The sequence below is a fragment of the Cherax quadricarinatus genome, chromosome 2 (assembly GCF_038502225.1).
Source record: "Cherax quadricarinatus isolate ZL_2023a chromosome 2, ASM3850222v1, whole genome shotgun sequence".
Classification (NCBI taxonomy): domain Eukaryota; kingdom Metazoa; phylum Arthropoda; class Malacostraca; order Decapoda; family Parastacidae; genus Cherax; species Cherax quadricarinatus.
In genome coordinates this window covers 58088707-58112728 of record NC_091293.1, presented here as the reverse complement: position 1 = coordinate 58112728, position 24022 = coordinate 58088707, and the positions used below count along the sequence as shown (strand labels likewise).

General features: G+C 39.8%; 1 protein-coding gene across 8 annotated transcripts in view; it reads right to left on the bottom strand.

Moving 5' to 3' along the window:
* Positions 1 to 24022, bottom strand: part of LOC128684094 (enoyl-CoA delta isomerase 2-like) — a 132132-nt gene that overhangs the window by 14067 nt on the left and 94043 nt on the right. For 6 of the 8 annotated variants that reach the window (XM_070088441.1, XM_070088478.1, XM_070088467.1 and 3 more), the window contains exons 4-6: positions 23624 to 23741; positions 23227 to 23346; positions 9651 to 9845 (exon numbers count right to left, since the gene is read on the bottom strand). In XM_070088441.1, coding sequence (XP_069944542.1) covers positions 9651 to 9845; positions 23227 to 23346; positions 23624 to 23741 — 433 coding nt within the window. The remainder of the gene's footprint in view (positions 1 to 9650; positions 9846 to 23226; positions 23347 to 23623; positions 23742 to 24022) is intronic. The other 2 variants (XM_070088449.1, XM_070088485.1) reach the window with 2 other exon arrangements.

The window sequence follows — 24022 nt, the reverse complement described above, 5'->3', positions numbered from 1 at the left end:
CTTGCAACATCTGCCACATTACTTCCCTATCCACTCTATCATATGCTTTTTCTAAATCCATAAATGCAATTAAAACTTCCCTACCTTTATCTAAATACTGTTCACATACATGCTTCAATGTAAGCACTTGAGCTACACATCCCCTACCCACTCTGAAACCTCCTTGCTCATCCGCAATCCTACATTCTGTCTTACCCCTAATTCTTTCAATTATAACCCTACCGTACACTTTTCCTGGTATACTCAGTAAACTCATTCCTCTATAATTTTTACAATCTCTTTTGTCCCTCTTCCCCTTATATAAATGGACTATACATGCTCTCTGCCAATCCCTAGGTACCTTCCCCTCTTTCATACATTTATTAACCCTTTGAGGGTTTTGGTCGTACTAGTACGTCTTACGCGTAGGGGTTTTTGACGTACTAGTACGCATAAATTCTAGCGGCCTCAAATCTCGCGCAAAAAGGCTGGTAGGCCTAGGTGTGAGAGAATGGTTCTGCGTGGTCGGTGTGCGCGGTAGAAAAAAATCTGGGACCCAGTGGTGCATTGTGGGAATGCCCTCTTAGTAAACAATGTCCACCATGCCTCACGGTAAGAAGGTCCTCACTCCTCGGCGAATTGGGACACTTTTGTTCCCCAGTGACAGTTCTAATAGTGATGGAAGTGCCAGTGAAGATGAGTTCCGTGGTTTTAGTGAGGTTTTGACCGAAACTAATGACCATAATATCGGTAATAATGAGGAAAACCCAGACGACCCTCAGCCTTCCACCTCTGGTGCTGGGCCCTCTTGTTCACGTTCAGTTGTTCCAGAACCCAAGAGGAAACTTCTATTTTCCCAAATCCCAGACTCAGATGAGAGCATGGGTGATGATAGTGATAGTGAATATGAACTACAAGCTCTTCAAACTAGTTCCAGTAGTGATATTGAAGTGCAATATTCCCCAGTGAAGCGTCAGTATATTCGACGATATATGCGCTCTGGTAGTGTGCCATATGTTATACCAAGGGGAAGGAGTGTATCTCGGAGTACATCCCGTGGCTGTACAACAGGAACAGACAGTGAAAATGACGAAGATACTGTTGCAATTGGGATGGAAAATGTGCGTGGTGGTAGTGGTGCCGGCGGTGAGGCACCAGCAGTGGGCCATGCTGCCACCCACGCTGCCACCCAAGCCGCTGCCTCAGCTGATCTAGAACAAAGGCCAACATCCCCCACTCATCCAACACACCAGCCTCCACAACCACAACCTCCACAACCACAACCACCTGTCATTGTCCAGTACCCACCAGCAGACCGCACCTGGGATTGGCAGGAAGCTGTCAATTTTGTTCCAAATCCCCACCAGTTTGATGACAGCCAAAGTGGAATACGGCCATCTTGCGCACTTGGGAACAATGCCACTGAACTGGAATGTTTCGAGTTATTCTTTGACGAACCACTGATGAAAAGTATTGTCATGGAAAGCAACACATACTACGAGTACACCATGGCAAACACATTACTTTCACCAAAATCACGTCTACACCAGTGGAAGGAGGCAACTGTGGCTGAGATGTATCTTTTCTTTGCCACAATAATGCTTATGCCACATGTGTATAAGCACAAAGTGAAATCATACTGGTCAACAGACCCCCTGATTGCAACACCAGGTTTCAGTGATATAATGCCAGTGAATCGATTTGTGCTAATGTTACGTATGCTTCACTTCTCAGATAAAACCAGACCTGACAGAACTGACAGGTTATATAAGATTAGGAATGTGTTTGTGTATCTGAAACAGAAATTCAGTACGCATTTTTATCCCTTCAGGAAGCTTGTGATTGACGAGTCTTTGATTCTGTTCAAAGGAAGACTCTCTTTCAAGCAGTACATACCAAGCAAGAGGAAGACTCTCTTTCAAGCAGTACATACCAAGCAAGAGGAAACGCTTTGGTATAAAGTTGTTTGTGCTTTGTGATTGTTACAGTGGTCTGGTATTGGATATTATTGTGTTCACTGGAAGTTATACATTGCAAAATACCAGGAAGTTATTGGGCATCTCAGGTGATGTGGTTCGAACAATGATAGAACCATACCTTGGTAAGGGGCATACATTATATACAGATAACTGGTACACAAGCCCCTCACTCAGTGATTTTTTTGCGAGTGAACATGACAGATGTGTGTGGCACAGTGCGTGCAAATCGGAAACATATGCCCAGGTTTGACGCTGGCACTCGTAGAGGTGAGGTGCAGGCGTTTGCTGCCAATGACATGGCATTTCGGTGGCATGACAAACGAGATGTCACACTGTTGTCATCAATTCACCCTAATGAAATGGCAGACAGTGGCAGGCAGCATAGAGAGAGAAATGAACCCATTCTAAAACCTGCAGCTGTGATTGATTACACCTTCAACATGCGTTCAGTGGACAAATGTGACATGCAGATTGGGTTTGCTGATTGTGTTCGCAAGAGTTATAAGTGGTACATCAAACTGTTTTTCCATCTTCTGGACATTTCCATGCTCAATGCTTATAATATGTATAAGATGAGCACCAGAAACAAACCACAGTACGGCGAATTCTGTTTGTCTGTCATCAGACAAATAGTATTCAAGTACCAAGGAACAGCACCTGCAATTGACCGCCCACCAAATTTTCAACAACTACCTGCTCGTCTGAAGCATGGTGATCACTTCTTGGTAAAACTGCCTGCTACTGCTTTGAAGAAAAAGGCTCAGAAGAGGTGTTACGTCTGTGCACATACAAAAAAACGCACACAACAATGCAGAGACACTCGTTTTATGTGTGAGGAGTGTAAAATTCCACTGTGCATGACACCATGTTTCAAAGAGTTCCACAGGCTTCAGAACTTCTAGAAACATTCCCTGTGACTGTATATGTGTATATAAAATATAGAAAAATAGTAATAAACAACATTTCATATCGTTTGTTTGTGTAAATATTTTCTGTAAACAAAATAATGACAACAGTGTTTACGCCCTTATTGTGTAGTATTGAAAAAGAAATAACTTACAAAATACTGATCATGTTGGCCTCAGAGGCCATAAAAGTTACTCAGAAAAAGAAAAATTGAAAAATAATTGAAAATAGTACATAAAAAAGTAAATAGAAAAATACCGGGTGATGGCAGTCGGCGATGTTACCATATGTTGTTCAATTCTGGCAAATTTCACGCCTCCATATCTCGGTAAGTATTGACGTTAAAATTTTTTTGTTTAGCCTATAATGTTTAGAAAAAAAAACTATTTTTTCATAAGAAAAAATAATTTTTTTTTTTTGAAATTTGGCCGACCCTGAGAAAGAGTTTCGGAGAGGGCCTGTCGACCCTCAAAGGGTTAAACAAAAGTACCATCCACTCCAACACTGTATCCACCCCTGCTTTTAACATTTCTGTCATGATCCCGTCAGTTCCAGCTGCTTTACCCCCTTTCATTCTACGTAATGCCTCACGCACCTCCCCCACACTCACATCCTGTTCTTCTCCACTCCTAAAAGATGGTATACCTCCCTGGCCAGTGCATGAAATTACCGCTTCCCTTTCTTCGTCGACATTTAAAAGTTCCTCAAAATATTCTCGCCATCTACCCAAAACCTCCATCTCCCCATGTACTAACTCCCCTACTCTGTTTTTAACTGACAAATCCATTCGTTCCCTAGGCTTTCTTAACTTGTTTAACTCACTCCAATTTTTTTTCTTATTTTCATTAAAATTCCTTGACAGTGCCTCTCCCACTCTATCATCTGCTCTCCTTTTGCACTCTCTCACCACTCTCTTCACCTTTCTTTTACTCTCCATATACAGTAGGGTCCCACTTATACGGCAGGTTAGGTTCCAGGCTACCGCCGTAAAGCAGAAATCACCGTAAAGTGGAACACCCTTTTTTTCCACTTACAAATGCATACAAATACTAGATAACAAGTTTACACTAACATATATTAAGTTAGCAATAGAACTAGGCATTAAAAAACAATAAAAAAGTACAATACACACATAGTGCACTCATTACTTACCTTAAAATATTTATAGTCTTAATCTAGGGTGAGACAAGTAGTATTTATTGTAAAAAATCAAGTGTGGTATGTATGGTAGTCAGCCGGACTACCATACCAGGCCATTCCACCTACACATATATTCTATGATATTTAAGCATCCCAGAGCAATAAAATGTATATACAGTTCACTCATTACTTACCTTAAAATATTTGTCATCTTAATGTAGGGTCAAGAGGAAGTAAATGAGATAAAACGAATAAATGAGAGAAAGAATGAGTACATGAGAGAGGACAGGCGTAGAGTTACGTAAACAAACCAAGTGAAGGTAAGTTTTGTAAACAGACGAAGTGTAGACGTCTGGTTTGTGTACAAATTACACTGTGTACAAGTTGTCTCTACATTGATATGGTAGAATAAATAAAGAAGAACACTCCCATTCTCATGTAACACCATTTTTAGAAGAAATGACGCTCTGAGTGAAGGCAATGGAAATAAGTCACTAATTTTTTTTGGGTTATCCTAGGTTCTCTACACATATGCTGTTATGTATGATAATCTATGTAACTGTATTTATGTATACCTTAATAAACTTACATACATACAAAAGGAATAATTTTCTACAGTTACCCCCAGTAACACATTTTCTCTTATGTTAGATTAGAGAAAATGTTATTCTTGGCATCACTTGTACAAGTTATCTGGCTACCACATCTCATATTTATGTTTATTTATTCTATTGTGGGGTGTATTTGTCATCTTTATACGTTATGTATCGTGTTTATTATATAATTTTGAAAAAAATATCATGGATTAATGAAAATGTGTATATTAACGTAATATACAACATTTAATGAGACTGTGATTATTATTATTATTATTATTATTATTTTTAATATGGCGTCACTTGTGCAAGTCGTCTGCTACCACATCTCATATTTATATGTTATGCATTGTGTTTATTATATAATTTTGAAAAAATATCATAGATGGATTAATGAAAACGTGTATATTAACGTAATATACTACATTTAAACGAGACTCGGTGATTATTATTATCATTACTAATATGACGTCTCGAGACATAAGACACACTTACTGATTTTAATGTGAACCTGCATGCCAGCACAGTATGTAAGTTTATTTAGGTACAGGTATACATAAGTATAATTATCAGAGTATATATAAAATATGAAATAACTTTTAAAAACACTTAAAATTTTGGAGTTTCCAGACATAATGGAGAGACTTAGTGCTTGGATCTCAGAGAATGTAAACAAACCGGGTGGGGTGCAGTGACCGTATTAGAAAGTCAGGTGGGGGGAGCCGTATAGTGAGCTTTGGTCATTAATTGAAATGACCGTATTAGCGGAACGCCGTAAAGCAAAACGCCGTACAGCGGGGCCCTACTGTACTCTATTCTTCTTATAACACTTCTGCTTTGTAAAAACCTCTCATAAGCTAACTTTTTCTCTTTTATCACACCCTTCACTTCATCATTCCACCAATTACTCCTCTTTCCTCCTGCACCCACCCTCCTATAACCACAAACTTCTGCCCCACATTCTAATACTGCATTTTTAAAACTATTCCAACCCTCTTCAACCCCCCACTACTCATACTTGCACCAGCCCACTTTTCTGCCAATAGTTGCTTATATCTCACCCGAACTTCCTCCTCCCTTAGTTTATACACTATCACCTCCCTCTTGCTTGTTGTTGCCATTTTCCTCTTTTCCCATCTACCTCTTACTCTAACTGTAGCTACAACTAAATAATGATCCGATATACCAGTTGCCCCTCTATACTGATATCAGCCATAAATTTAGTATTGGCATCAGCAAAAAATTTTGACATTGTCCCATCCCTAGTCGGCACACTTCTGGAAAGACAGTGATAGACTGAACAATGTAGAATGTGTTTATTTTCTTCTTGGGCGCACCCTGCTTTGGCAGATAGTTGTCAAGGTTAAAAAAATTGTTTCTTCATGATAGTGTAAAAAAATAATGTTTTACATAATGTGAAGTTCCAAATAAGTGCTTAAAACACAGTTGGAATAAATAATCTCCTTATCCATATTCTATCTGCAAAATTCTATGGAAAATCCTTTGTATTAATTAGACATTTTAGTTTAAACATAATGAAATGTTAAAGGGATGTGAAATACACATGGAAGATTGTGTATCAGAAATCTGTCACACACTTCTCTAGATTACTTAAGATAATTAATTTTATAGGTTATTAACCAGTGAACTGTCAGTCACACAGAAATACATCAGCACTAATGCTAATGTGTTAGTGCTGATGTATTTCTGTGTGACTGAATTATGCCTATATCTACAGCACTAACACTGATGTGTTAGTGCTGTAGATATAGGCATAATTCAAAGTGCCCTGAAATTTACTGTGAGCAGCAAATCTTGGTGAAAAGATGACAGAAATGGTGTGTGCTATATCAAAAGTATCCTGCCACAAGCAGTGGATGATGGAAACAGCTAACCTCTCACTTTGTGTTTGGGTTAAAATAGCAGCTTTGGGACATTTTCTAGGGTGGTTTTTGGTGATTTCATTGGTTGTTTCTTGGGGCCAATAGACAGACCAGAAGATATGGTGAAATGGAAATCTTGGACAGTTTCAGACCAGAAATTACCTGAAATAGGCCTCAAATTGGTGGAAATAGTTTATCTTGTGAGATTTTCCTAGGGAAGGGTAGGGGGCCTCCTAACCCCTCCCCATGCCTGTTTTATGGGTTTTTACTAGATCTTCTTCAATCTTCTTTTGTGTTTACCTGGAGTTTACCTGGAGAGAGTTCCGGGGGTCAACGCCCCCGCGGCCCGGTCTGAGACCAGGCCTCCTGGTGGATCAGAGCCTGATCAACCAGGCTGTTGCTGCTGGCTGCACGCAAACCAACATACGAGCCACAGCCCGGCTGATCCGGAACTGACTTTAGGTGCTTGTCCAGTGCCAGCTTGAAGACTGCCAGGGGTCTGTTGGTAATCCCCCTTATGTGTGCTGGGAGGCAGTTGAACAGTCTCGGGCCCCTGACACTTATTGTATGGTCTCTTAACGTGCTAGTGACACCCCTGCTTTTCATTGGGGGGATGGTGCATCGTCTGCCAAGTCTTTTGCTTTCGTAGTGGGTGATTTTCGTGTGCAAGTTCGGTACTAGTCCCTCTAGGATTTTCCAGGTGTATATAATCATGTATCTCTCCCTCCTGCGTTCCAGGGAATACAGGTTTAGGAACCTCAAGCGCTCCCAATAATTGAGGTGTTTTATCTCCGTTATGCGCGCCGTGAAAGTTCTCTGTACATTTTCTAGGTCGGCAATTTCACCTGCCTTGAAAGGTGCTGTTAGTGTGCAGCAATATTCCAGCCTAGATAGAACAAGTGACCTGAAGAGTGTCATCATGGGCTTGGCCTCCCTAGTTTTGAAGGTTCTCATTATCCATCCTGTCATTTTTCTAGCAGATGCGATTGATACAATGTTATGGTCCTTGAAGGTGAGATCCTCCGACATGATCACTCCCAGGTCTTTGACGTTGGTGTTTCGCTCTATTTTGTGGCCAGAATTTGTTTTGTACTCTGATGAAGATTTAATTTCCTCATGTTTACCATATCTGAGTAATTGAAATTTCTCATCGTTGAACTTCATATTGTTTTCTGCAGCCCACTGAAAGATTTGGTTGATGTCTGCCTGGAGCTTTGCAGTGTCTGCAATGTGTCACAATGGATTTAAAATGGACAGAAAGTGTTATAGAGGAGAGGCCTGGGAATATGATTACTGAACAAATGAAGGTTGAAATTTGTTGATGATTAAATGAGAAAGCATACTACAGCAAACTTACTAACAAAACAGCCAGGAATTGGGTCATTTCAAGAACTGTAATTAGCCTAAAAAAATCCTTTAAATATGTAAAAGCACTGTTGCTTAAAGTGCTCCCTTTTGGGTGTAATTACCTTTAGAAAAAGATTCTCTGCCATTTAAGAAGATAAAAATTTTACTTTTAATTAAAAAATGCAGACACAGAAGTAGATTTTAGTCAACCCTTAAACTGTCCAAACTTAGATCTATGTTCACTTGCGTAGCACTCCAAACGTAGATCTACTTTTTTTTTTTTTTACATTTGAAACCATGTAAAATAAAACGTAGATCTACGTTGAGAGCGCTACTCAAGTGAACGTAGATCTACGTTTGGACAATTTAAGGGTTAAGGGAAGGTGTCAACCATTTAACCCTTTCAGGGTTGAGAGGTCCTCTCTTAAACTTGTTCTCAGGGTCAAAAATTTTTTGGAAAAAAAAAAAAAATTCTTATGAAAAGATAAGAGAATCTTTTCCCAATCATAATGACACCAAAAGCATGAAATTTGATGGAAAACTCATGGAATTATGCTCTTGAGAAGTTAGCAGTCTCGACGATGTTTATGCATCGGCGATTTCGCCCACTTTGAGCCCTATTTTCAGCCAATTCCAGTGTACTAGTCGACAAAACTCATAATTATTTTGCTAGAACTCCATTTTTTCTATCGAATGAGTACAAGAAACCACCCATTTACCGATTTCAACTATCCAATAAAGTGCTCAGAAATTGGCAATTTTGCCAATTTCACACAAATTTCAAAAGATGCCAATTTCCAAACAGGTTCCAGAATAAACAAGGCAGACATTCCTGGCACTAAAATAACATTTTCTCTGTTCATTAGTCACGTCCCCAGGCCCCTCTTACATTTCTTTTGCTTTCCACTTTGAATTTTTATTCTCACAAAAAATAGAAAATTTACTGTTATGCAGACTACTGCATTAGTGTAGAAATGGTATAAATAATATCAGCGCACTTGTGAAAGAATATTAGACTCACCAGTTGACGTGTATTGGACGCATGGCATGATTTGTTTACTTTTGAACTTTGGCAAAAATCGAACATTTCTGCTACTCTGAACTCAATTTCAAAGTACTTTTCATTGTGAAATCAATCAAAATCATCTCAATTTCTGTAATATGTCTTCCATTCTATAAAATGAGACCAGGAAAACTAGAATACAACCATGAATACCACACGAAAATACACTGCAAAGTCGCTGTTTTAAACCAAAAACAGGGACAGAGTTTTTTTTTTTTCTCATTATGCACTGTGTGCTGCAGGATTTTTTTTATACTGTGCACACTGACCACATAGACCCATTCTTTCATATGTAGGCCTACCAGCTTTCTCTCAGTAGATTTGAAGGCGCTAGAATTTACGCGTACTAGTACGTCAATAACCTTGGCACATAAGACGTATTAGTACATCGGAAACTCTGAAAGGGTTAAGGGTTAATGACTGATGTGAAAACAGTGTTTTTGTGACTGGCTCAATGTATGTACAGTATCTAACTGTGAAGATATTAATGTTGTGTTTTATATGACTAAAATAATCATTCGGTGTAGTATTATCAACTTTTTACTGAATAAACCAATTAAAAATTGCATTAATGAGTTTATAGGAATGAATTTGGCATGATTAGTGATTGAGGGTAGAAAACAAGGAGAGGGGTTTGAAACCTAATCCTTTAGAATTTCTTGCAAGTAGATATGTTAATTATATGTTAAGAATCATTTTGGCTAATTAAGCCTAGACTCTAGGTATAAAACATGATAGTGTACTATATTAAACCCACCTGATGAAGAATATCCTTGTGTATATTACGCATAAGAGCCTTGGAATACACTAGGGAGTTAAGCGGTAGTTTGGCCATATCATAAATTTTGGGCCACACATCCTCAGGAAAGTTTGCATCTGGGATCACTTCTGTCACCAAGCCAAGCTTCAGTGCTTCTCTTGCTGTAACCTGCCATATACAGGATACAATATACTATGTTATTATTGAAAACTAGCCCTCGTATTAAGTAGTCTGTAAACCATTAAATTTAGACTGCCCATAATGTCAAGGCATGATAGTCGATCTCTCTGCACTGCAAATCATTATTGTAATTACACACTGTAAACTATCTATGTAAACACGACTCCCTACAACATGTCAATCTCATTATAAACTTGCAAAGAAATAAAAATTGAATGTTTCATTCCATCCTAGAGAGATTTATTTTTTAACTTGATGGTAGTCTCCTGCCAAGGCAGGGTGACCCACAGAAAACACATTCACTCAACTGCCATCTTTCCAGAAATGCACTGATCTCAGCTCAGATAACCCTCTGAGTGAAACACCAATATGAAAAATAGCTCAGAATGGGTTTAATAACAAAAGAACAGACAAAATGATACATGTCAATATTCGCTAATCTAATATGAAAGTTTTAACAATTGTACAGTGGACCCCTTGGTTATTGGCCGTAATCCGTTCCAGAAGATCCGCCTAAAAGTGAAATGGCCAAAAACTGAAATAGTATTTCCCGTAAGAATTAATGTAAATACAATTAATGTGTGGTGTAAATATTATGCAGAAAATTCAGAGTGTGGAAATTAGGAGAAGGTGTGGAGTTAATAAAAGCATTAGTCAGAGGGCTGAAGAGGGGTTGTTGAGGTGGTTTGGTCATTTAGAGAGAATGGATCAAAGTAGAATGACATGGTTGAGGTGGTTTGGTCATTTAGAGAGAATGGATCAAAGTAGAATGACATGGAGAGCGTATAAATCTGTAGGGGAAGGAAGGTGGGGTAGGGGTCGTCCTCGAAAAGGTTGGAGGGAGGGGGTAAAGGTTTTGTGGGCGAGGGGCTTGGATTTCCAGCAAGCTTGCGTGAGCGTGTTAGATAGGAGTGAATGGAGACGAATGGTATTTGGGACCTGACGATCTGTTGGAGTGTGAGCAGGGTAATATTTAGTGAAGGGATTCAGGGAAACCGGTTATTTCTATATAGCCAGACTTGAGTCCTGGAAATGGGAAGTACACTGCCTGCACTCTAAAGGAGGGGTTCGGGATATTAGCAGTTTGGAGGGATATGTTGTGTATCTTTATAGGTACGTATATGCTTCTAAACTGTTGTGTTCTGAGCACCTCTGCAAAAACAGTGATTATGTGTGTGTGAGGTGAAAGTGTTGAATGATGATGAAAGCATTTTCTTTTTGGGGATTTTCTTTCTTTTTTGGGTCACCCTGCCTCAGTGGGAGACAGCCAACATGTTAAAAAAAAAAAATTAATCCGTTCCAGACACCCAAAAATATTAACAAAAAATACATTTTTTGAAGATTAATTATAGTTTTACATACACAAAACAATGAGAACTAAATAATATAAATACATGAACAATTAAATCACTATTACATACCTTTATTGAAGACTCTTTTTGGCTTATGGAAGATAGGGAGGAGAGAGGGAGTTGGGGTTATTGTTTGGAAGGGGAATCCCACTCCATAAGAACTTCAGGTAACAAGTCCCTCTCTGGGGTTACTTCCCTTCTTTGTCTTTTAATCCCACTAGGACCAGCCTGAGAGTCACAGGACCCCAGTCACACAAAATAACTGTCCAGATTGCTCTGTTTCTGGCATCTCTGTAAGATTTCCCTGAAGTGGGACAAGGTTTTGTCACTAAACTTGTTGCAGATATGGCTTGTTTCAGCTTGAGGTGAGGCAGTGGCTGGTGAGGTGAGGCAGTGGCTGGTGTGCTGAGGTAGTGACTGGTGTGGTGAGACAGTGACTGGTGTGTTGAGGCAGTGGCTGGTGTGTTGAGGCAGTGGCTGGTGTGGTGAGGCAGTGGCTGGTGTGGTGAGGCAGTGACTGGTGTGTTGAGGCAGTGGCTGGTGTGTTGAGGCAGTGGCTGGTGTGTTGAGGAAGTGGCTGGTGTGCTGAAGCAATGGCTGGTGTGTTGAGGCAGTGGCTGGTGTGCTGAGGCAGTGGCTGGTGTGTTGAAGCAGTGGCTGGCATGTTGAGTTGGTGGCAGGATGGAAGTGATTGTTGATTTGTTTTTCCCATACATCCTGGCAAGTTAATTAAACCAAATGAACCACACATCCAGCCTGCAGACACTGCTGCCAAACTTTATGTCTTCTCTACTAGCAAGCAAAATCTCAACCTCAAATATTCAGGTAAAAGACTACCTTACTGGAAAGTACCCAAATACTCTTTATCTAGCTCCTACTAATGCTACCAAAGGCTCACTCATCATAAAGTCACTTAAAAACAAGACAGGAGACCTAAATAACTTGCCACTACTCAAATATAAAAAAGCAGTACATGTGCTGTTGCCCATTACTGCAACTCCATTTAACCTTCAAACAGTCCAAATGTATATATACTTTCACCTGTGCAGTACCCCGAATATTTTGAGGAAAAAAATTGTTTTTCATTTTATAGAAAAAAGAGCATGTGGTACCCAGGCGTCCCCAATTTTTTGTATACGGCACACACTGAGTGCACACAACTACTGGATCACTATGACATGGCCTTGGATGCACTGGAAGAAAATCAGAATGCAGATGTAATATACACAGACTTTGCAAAAGCATTTGACAAATGCGATCATGGCGTAATAGCCCACAAAATACGTGCTAAAGGAATAACTGGGAAAGTGGGGAGATGGATCTTCAACTTCCTAACAAATCGAACACAAAGAGTAGTGGTCAACAGAGTTAAATCGGAGGCTGCCATAGTGAAGAGCTCTGTTCCACAAGGCACAGTACTCGCCCCCATCTTATTCCTTATCCTCATATCAGACATAAACAGAGATATACACCACAGCACCGTATCATCCTTTGCGGATGATACTAGGATCTGCATGAGGCTGTCTTTTTCACTCTCAGATCAGGGGTCTGGACCCTGAAAGGGTTAAAACTCCATTCTCATGTTTCAGCTTCATATCATTCCAGACCATGGAGCTAAACTCATTTCCAGGCTAAGAGACTGACCACCTCAAGCTATTTCTGCAAGGCTGACTACATCATCACTACTCCTGCTGCCTACCATCCATTCTCCTCTGTATTTGACTGAAGAAGCCTACTATGTAGGTGAAACATTTCAACAATAAAGATACCTAACTGCTGCACATGTGTATAACTCATCAACTTATTAGTATTATATACCATTTTTATACACAAATAACCCGCACATAAAAGAGAGAAGCTTACGACGACGTTTCGGTCCGACTTGGACCATTGACAAAGTCACACACGTGTGACTTTGTCAATGGTCCAAGTCGGACCGAAACGTCGTCGTAAGCTTCTCTCTTTTATGTGCGGGTTATTTGTGTATCGTTCCAGTCACGGTATTGTGCCTTTTTGTTATTTATACCATTTTTATCATTACTCTGTTAAACTGATGGTTTACTGTATAATGGAATGAGAGGTCATGCTCTCATTTTGGGTTATCCTAGGTACTTTACACACATGATGCTATGTATGATAATTCTATGTAACTGTATTTGTGTATACCTGAATAAACTTACTTAACCTCCACATTTTTAGCCCTAGCCATGGTTCCAATGAATAAAAGAAATTCTTCTCATTGTGTAAAGCACATACACCCTACACTGTCCATAAAAGATAGGTGGTTTTGAAGCCACTGCAGGTTGCCATGAGCTCAGCCCACTCAGGTAAGCTGGAACTAAAACACCTCAGAGGATGCAATGGGAGTCACAGTGGGAGGTGGAAAGGGAGAGATCAGTTTTTGTCTATGGGCTAGACGAAGCTGAAGGGGAAACTTATGATGAAAGAAAAGCAGGAGGAGAAAAAAGCGATTGAAGGTATCATGAAGGTGATAGGCGAGGGAGACATGACCCAGGTGGCAAATTTTCGGAGAATCGGGTGGCTCACAAAAAGAAGAAATTGGCCTCAAAATAATTTTCAAGGCAGAATCAACTCAAACCATGATCCTGCAGGAGAAAGCATGGCTGAGAGGCAAACGGGAGTTCATGAGTGTGTACCTCGATCGAGACAGAACACAGGAGGAAAGGATGATACTGAAAGAGAGAGTGCAAAAACGAAAGGAGGAATGGGAGGAAATGACAAAGAAGAGCAGAATAACCCAGGAACAGGTGGAAGGACAAGCACACCCCCCAGAAACACCTGCAGAAGGACTCCAGCCACAACACCCCCAAGGCAACTGAACAATCCAAACCAACCATCACACACCGATCCCTCTGTTCCCACCCCCTGCACCACGAACAGTACCCCTACAGAAACCCCCTATGGGAGCTCTTTCTCCACCTCCACTGCAACCCCCAACAGGCCCCCACCAGGGCTCCTGCTCTCCCAACCCCAGTATTCCCCCAGGACCACAGTTACAGTATTAGAACAGAAGTTGAAGGTTTGGTACACAAATGCGGATAGATTAATGAATAAATATGAGGAATGGCAAGAAAGAATCAATGAGAAGTCCCCAGACATCATAGCAGTTACAGAAACAAAACTCATGGAGACAATAACAGATGCAATCTTCCCACCAGGATACCAGATCATGAGGAAAGATAGAAGGGGCAGAGGGGGAGGAGGGGTTGCTCTGCTCGTAAAAAACCGATGGAAATTCGAGAAAATGGGAGGCATAGACGAGACAGGAGAAAGGGACTACACAGTAGGTACACTTCAGTCTGGGGAGCACAAGGTGGTCATTGCAGTGATGATAATCCACCACAGAACTGCAGGAGGCCAAGATAGGAATATGAAGAGAGCAACAGAGCAATGGTGGACACTTGCTGAGGTGGCAAGAAGAGCTCACTCCAGCAGAGCAAAGTTGCTGGTTAAGGGGGATTTCAACCACAGGGAGTTTGACTGGGAAAACCTGGAGCCACATGAGGGTCCCAAAACATGGAGAGCCAAGATGTTGGATGTGGTGCTGGAAAACCTCATGCACCAACATGTTAAGGACACTACCAGAGTGAGGGGAGGATGAACCAGCAAGATTGGACCTTGTGTTCACCCTGGGCAGTTCAGACACTGAGGACATCACATATGAGAGTCCCCTAGGAGCTAGTGACCACGTGGTTCTGTGCTTTGAATACATAGTAGAGCTGCAAGTGGAGAGAGTAACAGGAGTTGAATGGGAAAAGCCAGACTATAAAAGAGGGGACTACATAGGGTTCAGGAACTTCCTGCAGGAGGTTCCGTGGGACAGAGAACTGGCAGGAAAGCCAGTAAATGAAATGATGGAATATGTAACAACAAAATGCAAGGAGGCAGTGGAAAGATTTATTCCCAAGGGCAACAGAAACAATGGGAAGATCAGAACGAGCCCCTAGTTTACCCGACGGTGTAAGGAGGCAAAAACAAAGTGCAATAGAGAATGGAAAAAGTACAGAAGGCAGAGAACACATGAAAATAGGGAGATTAGTCGCAGAGCCAGGAACGAGTATGCACAGGTAAGGAGGGAGGCCCAGCGACAGTATGAAAATAACATAGCATCGAAAATCAAGACTGACCTGAAACTGTTGTATAAGCCACATCAGGAGGAAGACAACAGTCAAAGACCAGGTGATCAGACTGAGGACAGAAGGTGGAGAACTCACAAGAAATGATCAGGAGGTATGTGAGGAGCTAAACAGGAGATTTAAGGAAGTTTTTACAGTAGAGACAGGAAAGGCTCTGCGAAGACAGTACAGAAGGGAACATCAAGAGGGAATATACCAACAAGTGTTGGATGACATAAGAACAACTGAGGAGGAGGTGCAGAAGCTGCTAAGTGACCTTGATACCTCAAAGGCGATAGGACCGGACAACATCTCCTCGTGGGTCCTTAGAGAAGGAGCAGAGATGCTGTGCGTGCCCCTAACCACAATCTTCAACACATCCCTTGAAGCTGGGCAACTACCTGAGAAATGGAAGACAGCAAATGTAGTCCCCATATTTAAGAAAGGAAACATAAATGAGGCACAAAACTACAGACCTGTGTCTCTGACATGTATTGTATGCAAAGTCATGGAGAAGATTATCAGGAGAAGAGTGGTGGAACACCTGGAACAGAACAAGATTATAAATGAAAACAAGCATGGGATCATGGAAGGCAAATCCTGTGTCACAAACCTTCTGGAGTTTTATGACAAGGTAACAGAAGTAAGACACGAGAGAGAGGGGTGGGTTGATTGCATTTTCCTAGACTGCAGGAAGGCCTTATGACAAGGTAACAGAAGTAAGACACGAGAGAGAGGGGTGGGTTGATTGCATTTTCCTAGACTGCAGGAAGGCCTTTGACACAGTTCCTCACAAGAGATTAGTGCAGAAGCTGGAGGATCAGGTGCATAGAACAGGGAGGGCACTGCAATGGATCAGGGAATACCTGACAGGGAGGCAACAACGAGTCATGGTACGTGAAGAGGTATCACAGTGGGCGCCTGTGGCGAGCGGGGTCCCACACGGGTCAGTTCTAGGACCAGTGCTATTTTTGATATATGCGAACAACATGATGGAAGGAATAAACTCTGAAGTGTCCCTATTCGCAGATGATGTGAAGCTGATGAGAAGAATTAAATCAGATGAGGATGAGACAGGACTGCAAAGAGACCTGGACAGGCTGGACATGTGGTCCAGAAACTGGCTTCTCGAATTCAACCCTGCCAAATGCAAAGTCATGAAGATTGGGGAGGGGCAAAGAAGACCAAAGACAGAGTATAGGCTAGGTGGACAAAGACTACAGACCTCACTCAGGGAGAAAGATCTTGGGGTGACCATAACACCGAGCACGTCACCGGAGGCACACATCAACCAAATAACTGCTGCAGCATACAGGCGCCTGGCAAACCTGAGAATAGCGTTTCAATACCTTAATAAGGAATTGTTCAAGACACTGTACACTGTGTATGTTACGCCCATACTGGAGTATGCAGCACCAGTCTGGAACCCACACCTGGTCAAGCACATCAAGAAGTTAGAGAAAGTACAAAGGTTTGCAACAAGGCTAGTCTCAGAGCTCAGGGGAATGTCGTACGAGGAAAGGTTGAGGGAAATCGGACTGATGACACTAGAGGACAGAAGGGTCAGGGGAGACATGATAACGACATACAAGATACTGCGGGGAATAGACAAAGTGGACAGAGATAGGATGTTCCAGAGAGGGGACACAGAAACAAGGGGTCACAACTGGAAGCTGAAGACTCAGACGAGTCACAGGGACGTTAGGAAGTATTTCTTCAGTCATAGAGTCGTCAGGAAGTGGAATAGCCTAGCAAGTGAAGTAGTAGAGGCAGGAACCATACATAGTTTTAAGAAGAGGTATGACAAAGCTCAGGAAGCAGAGAGGGAGAGGACCTAGTAGCGATCAGTGAAGAGGCGGGGCCAGGAGCTGAGTCTCGACCCCTGCAACCACAATTAGGCGAGTACAGACGCATTTGGGCCTGCATATGAGAGAACTGGTCTGTGTGGTAAGTGTGCACTACATAAAAAAAATATCCTGCAGCATGCGGTGCATAATGAGAAAAACTGTGACCATCTTTTTTGAGTAAAACAGTGAATTTGCAGTGTATTTTCATATGAATTTTATGGTTGTATTCTCGTTTTTTTGGTCTCATTTGATAGAATGGTAGATATATTACAGAAATAGAAATGATTTTAATTGGCTTCACAATGGAAAGTACCTTGAAATTGAGCTCAAAGTAGTGGAAATGTTCGAATTTTGCCGATGTTCAAGAGTAAACCAATGATGTCACCATCCAATACGTGTCCAACTGGCCAGTCTAATACACAGTTACACATGGGTTGACATTTTTTATACAATAATGCATTAGTCTGCATAACAGTAAATCTTCTATTTATTGTGTGAATAAAAATTCAAAATGGAAAGCAAGCGTAATATAAGAGGGGCCTGAAGACGTGACTAATGAACAGAGAAAATGTTATTCTAGTACCAGGAATGTCTGCATTGTTTATTCTGGACCCTATTTTCAAATTGGCATCTTTTGAAATTTGTGTGAAATTGGCCAAATTACCAATTTCTGACCACTTTATTGGGTAGTTGAAGTAGGTAAATGGGTGATTTCTTGTACTCGGTCGATAGAATAGAAGGAATACTAGCGAAATATCTATGAGTTTGGTAGACTGGAACAATAGAATGGGCCAAAAATAGGGCATAAAGTGGATGAAATCACCGATGCGTAAATATCGCCGGTGACTTCAAGTGTATTCTAACCTAACCACTCTGTAATCTTGCAAAATCACTAATCCGGAACCCTACAGGTTCTGATGATGCTGGATTAGTTATGGTCAACCTGTATTACGTTCCACAAACATCCCTGCTCACCCTATAATACTCTTTAATCAATCCATAGCTCACCTATGGTATCTGTGCATGGGGATCAACAACAGATAATCACCTTAACCCTTTCAGGGTCATGACCTCTACTCTCAAACTTTCTCTCAGGGTTGCAAAATTTTGAAAAAGAAAAAAAGGTTGCTTTTTTTTTCTTATGAAATGTTGAGAATCTCTTACCAAAGGTAATGAAACCAAAACTATGAAATTTGATGGAAAACTTACAGAATTATGCTCTTGCAAAGTTAGTGGTCTTGGCAATATTTATGCACTGGCAATTTTGCCCACTTTGTGCCCTATTTTTGACCAATTCCATTGTTTTAGTTGACCAAACACATAGTTACTTCCCTATTATTCTTTCTATTCTATCAACTGAATACAAGAAACTGCCCATTTATCTATTTCAATTATGTACCCAATAAAGTGATCAAGAATCAGTAATTTGGCCAATTTCACACAAAATTCAAAAACTGCCAGTTTAAAAATAGAGTCTAGAATAAACAATATAGACATTCCTGGCACTAGAAAACATTTCCAATGTTCCTTAGTCACAACACCAGGCCCCTCTTATATTACACTCGCTTTCCATTTTGAATTTTTATTCACACAAAAAAAGATTTACTGTTATGCACATTACTGCATTATTGCATTATTATTCAGTTGGATGCATATTGGACGAGTGTACGGTGGAACCTCGGTTTTCAAAATGTATGAAAACTGAAGCAATATTTCCCTTAAGAAATAATGTAAATACAATTAATCTGTTCCACACACCCAAAAATATTAACAAAAATTACATTTTTTTAGAGAGCAACTATATTTTTACATACAGAAAACAATGAGAAATAAATATAAATGACTAATGAAATGGATAAATGAACATTTAACATCACTTTTACCTTTATTGAAGACTCTTGTTGGCATATGGAAGACGGCGAGAAGGGGAGAGGGAGGAGGAGAGGTTATTATTTGGAAGGGGAACCCCCATCCATAAGGACCAGCTTGAGAGTCACTGGGCCCCTGCTGCACAAAAAATCTGTCCAGAGAGATGTGTTTCTGGCATCTCTTAACCCTTTCAGGGTCCAAGGCCAAAATCTGAAGTGGTGCCCCAGTATCCAAGAAATTTTGAAAAAAAAAAAAAAAAAAAAAAATCTTACAGAATTAAAGATAATATTTTTGTGAAGGTAATAAAACCAAAAAACAAAATTTCTGATCAGTACTTACCGAGATACAGTGGCGGGAAGTTGACCCAAAATGACCGGGTGGTGGCAACATCAGTGACTTCCGCAAAATCCCATTTTTTTATTTTACGTTTTCTATACTTTTTTCTTTTCTTTTCTATTTTTTTCTTTTTCTAATAACATTTGTGGCCTGTGAGACCAGTATAATGTATATTGTATAAGTGTACACTCACTGTATTCAACACAATAACTGCACTAATTTGCTTATCATTATATTGCTTACAAAACTTGTATACAAGTTTATTGTAAACAAAATGATGAAAATATTAGTGCAGTTATTGTGTTGAATACAATGGTACCATATAGTACCATATGGTACAATGGTGCCATAGGGTGCAATGTTACCATAGGGTACAATGACACCATATGATACAATGGTACAATATGGTACAATGGCACATGATACAATGGTACCATATTATACAATGGTACCATATGGTACAATGGCACCATTTGGTACAATGGTACCATATACAATGGTACCATATGGTGCAATGGTACCTTATGGTACCATATGGTGCAATGATACCATATGGTGTAATGGTACCATATGGTACATTGTACCATACAGTACAATGATACCATATGGTTCATTGTACCATATGGTACTATATGGTACTGTTGTATTCAACACAATAAACACACTAATATTTTCATTATTATTTTGTTTACAATAGTTGTTTACAACAAAAATATGCAAAAATGTTGTATATTAGTAATGTTCTATTACATATTTACAAGTGTACAGGAACTTGACATGTTCCTTGAGGTGGATGACGAAGCACTTTGTCTCGGAAACTGCTGAGTCCGTAGCTAGCTTGCGTCGCCAGGAGCTGCTCAAAATATCGACTTGGATGACCAATAAACTTACACTTAACACTGGCAAAACCTACTATATTATGTATGGTAGCAGAGCAGGTGTTGCGCAACTTAACATTAAGATCGACAACACTCTAATTGCCAGACATAATGAGAGCAAATTCCTTGGCCTATACCTTGACAACAACCTAAATTTCAGCACCCATATCCAACACATAACAAAAAAGGAATCCAAAACGGTGGGGATCCTCTCCAAGATACGATACTACGTGCCGCAAACTGCCCTTCTCACACTATACCATTCACTTATATATCCATACCTCACCTATGCTATCTGTGCTTGGGGTTCAACTGCAGCAACACACCTAAAGCCAATAATAACCCAACAAAAACCCGCAGTAAGAATAATCACTAAATTCCATCCCTGGCAACACACCCCCCCACTCTTCATTGATCTAAACTTACTCCCTGTTCAGAACATCCACACTTACTACTGTGCAATCTATATCTACAGGACCTTAAATTCCAATATTAACCTTGACCTAAAATGCTTTCTTCATAGTTGTGACAGGATCCACAGGCATAACACCAGACACAAACATTTCTATGACATTCCCCGTGTTCAACTAAACCTTTACAAAAATTCAATGTATTTCAAAGGACCTAAAATCTGGAACACCCTACCTGAAAACTCTAGAACTGCAGACACATTCATCACTTTCAAAACTACAGTTTAGAAAACATCTTATCTCCCTGATACACCCCGACAACTAACTACATGATAACCACCTGGTGGTTCACAATTACACTCGCTCACCCACTGACTATAAACCCAGAAATACGAATCTTAATCTTAAAATAATAAATCCTAACTAGACATAAGTTTGCCTATGCTACTCCAATATAGACACTTTGTATTGTACCAAAACAAAAGCATTCACATTGCTAAACTCACAAATTATGATGTAGTCACTTAGCCTTAATACCATAATCTGTAAGGATTTAATGTTAAGAATTAATCTAAGTCTGCCCGAAATCCCTAGCCATGCTAGGTGTCCTAGTGGCCCCCTCTGTAATTAGTATTTTATAACATGTAAACCACACAATACCCAAAACCTGTAAACCCCACATTGTAACCCTTATAGAGAATAAACTTGAATTGAATTGAATATGTTACAGGGTACCATATGGTACATTGTACTATATGGTATAGGGTACCATGCAGTACAGGATAACATATGGTGCAGGGTACCATATGGTACAGGGTACTATATGGTACAGGGTACTATATGGTACAGGGTACTATATGGTACAGGGTACCATATGGTACAGGGTACCATATGGCACAGGGTACCATATGGTACAAGGTACCATACAGTACAGGACACCATATGATACAGATACAGGGATAACTATGGAAATAAGTCACCCTGACTTTTTTGGGTTATCCTAGGATTTTATACGTATGCTGCTATGTATGATAATCTATGTAATTACATTTCTGTACACCTGAATAAACTTACTCAAGTGCATGTGGCATCATAAGTTTATTTAGGTATACACAAATAAAGTTACATAGAATATCATACTTAGCAGCATATGTTTGGAGAACCTAGGATAACCCAAAAAAGTCAGACAGACTTATTTCCATTAGGGTCCCTGTGCCCTGTACCATATGGTAAAATGTACCATATGGTACAATGTACTATATGGTACACTGTACCATATACCATTGTACCATATGATACCATTGTATGACATGGCACCACTGTACCATATGGCACCATTGTACCATATGGCACAATGGTACCATATGGTTCAAAACCATAGAATTCATCTTCAGCTCCATTTCCATCAGTCTTAGAACTGTAAGTTGTGAAGAGGTGAGTCAGAATTCACCCAGAGAGTGAGTGGGGAGTGAGAGCTTCCTTGCCGCCAGGCACGATGAACAAAGCTACTTTGCCAGCGTTCCCACAATGCCATGTGGGCATCCAGATTTTTTCTATAGTGTGCACACTGACCAGCCAGACCCATTCTCTCAGATGTAGTCCTACCAGCCTTCTCGTGCTAAATCTGAAGCTACTAGAATTTTGGCGTAGATCTATGGTTTGGACCCTGAACGTAAAGCCGTAGATCTATGGGACGGACCCTGAAAGGGTTAAAGATTTGCCTAAAATGGGACAAGGCATTGTCACTGAATATGTTGCAGATATGACTTGCAACAGCTTTGTTAGGGTGATATTTCTCCACAAAACGCAGGGTAATGTTCACTCAATGAGAAACCGAGCGGATGTATGAAAACTGGGACAAAATTTCGACTAAAAAAGTCATCAAAAACCAAATCCTACAAAAACCAGAGCATATGAAAACCGAGGTTCCACTGTACTCTGGAATATCAGCAAAAATCGAACATTTCTGCTACCTTGAGCTCAATTTCAAGCTACTTTCAGTCCTGAAACTAATGAAAATCATCTCTATTTCTGTAATATATCTTCCATTCTGTTAAATCATACCAAGAAACCAAGAATATAATTATAAAAACTACATGAAAATATACTGCAATGTTGCTGTTTTAAACCAAAAATATGGTCAGTTTTTTTCTCATTACGGGTCCAAGAATTTTTTATATGGTGCACATTTACAGCATAGACCCATTCTCTCATATCTAGGCCCAAATTTACTGCTCACAGCTAATGTGAGTTGAGCTCATGTCATAGTACTACAGAAACAACACTGGATTCAAAGTCTTTATATAACAGGACCGAGACCAAAAGGGTTAATAATCTTGTAACATGTATGTTAGCTATCAACACCTCATTATATTGAAAAAGAAAAAAAAAAAGAGATATTACAACTATGTAATCTTTTAGTGCTCAGTCGTCATAGTCTCAGCTTCCCCAAAATACTATTGGCTTCCAAATTACTGCACATTTATAAAAAATTATTGGAAATACTGTATAATAATAACTTGCATGAAAATTAAATATTATGGAACAGTTGTTTGAAATAATTACCTTTTTATTAAACATGAGTATTTCTGCTGCTTTTCCAGGTCCCATTAGGCGAGGGAATGTGTAAGATGAGCAGCCTTCAGCTGTGATATTGAGGGCACTGAAGGGTGTAAAAAAAAATGCCTACATGCAAAGAAAGAAAAAAGAGAACTTTTTAATAGAATAGACAAAAAAACTGCAAGGACACTAATCTGATTTATTATACATAGCTGGAGTCAAACATACAATTCTTCCAATAAAAAATGTAAAGAAAACCAAGAAATAAAAACATTAACAATAATGTATTCCAATAAAATGCTGCAGATGACCTTTTTCACATTTTTGACACATTCTTTTCTCAGCAAAAATGAGTAATGTTTCTTTATCCTAAAGGCAAAACTACATATATACACACACATACCTTTTCAGTGGCAAAAACTCCATCAAAAAGTGGCAAAAGAGTAGTGGCAACACCAACAGCTGCACCATTCACCACAGCAATCAAGGGCTTGGGAAAGTCAATAAATGCTGCCATATGTCTAAAAATATAATTCAGAAATTTAATCGAGGAAAATACATATACCAGTAGAATATATTACAGTATAAAATAAATTTGTTGCTTAAAACACGTATATACTATCTTTAAATCCGAAGGCACATGTTTACAACAAAAATTAGTTGTATTTTCAATTCTTTATGTATTTATATTTATCACATAAAGGAGGGAAGAGTATATGGAGAAAAAGAGAGAGGTTAAGAGAGTGGTGAAGCAATGTAAAAAGAGAGCAAATGAGAGAGTGGGTGAGATGTTATCAACAAA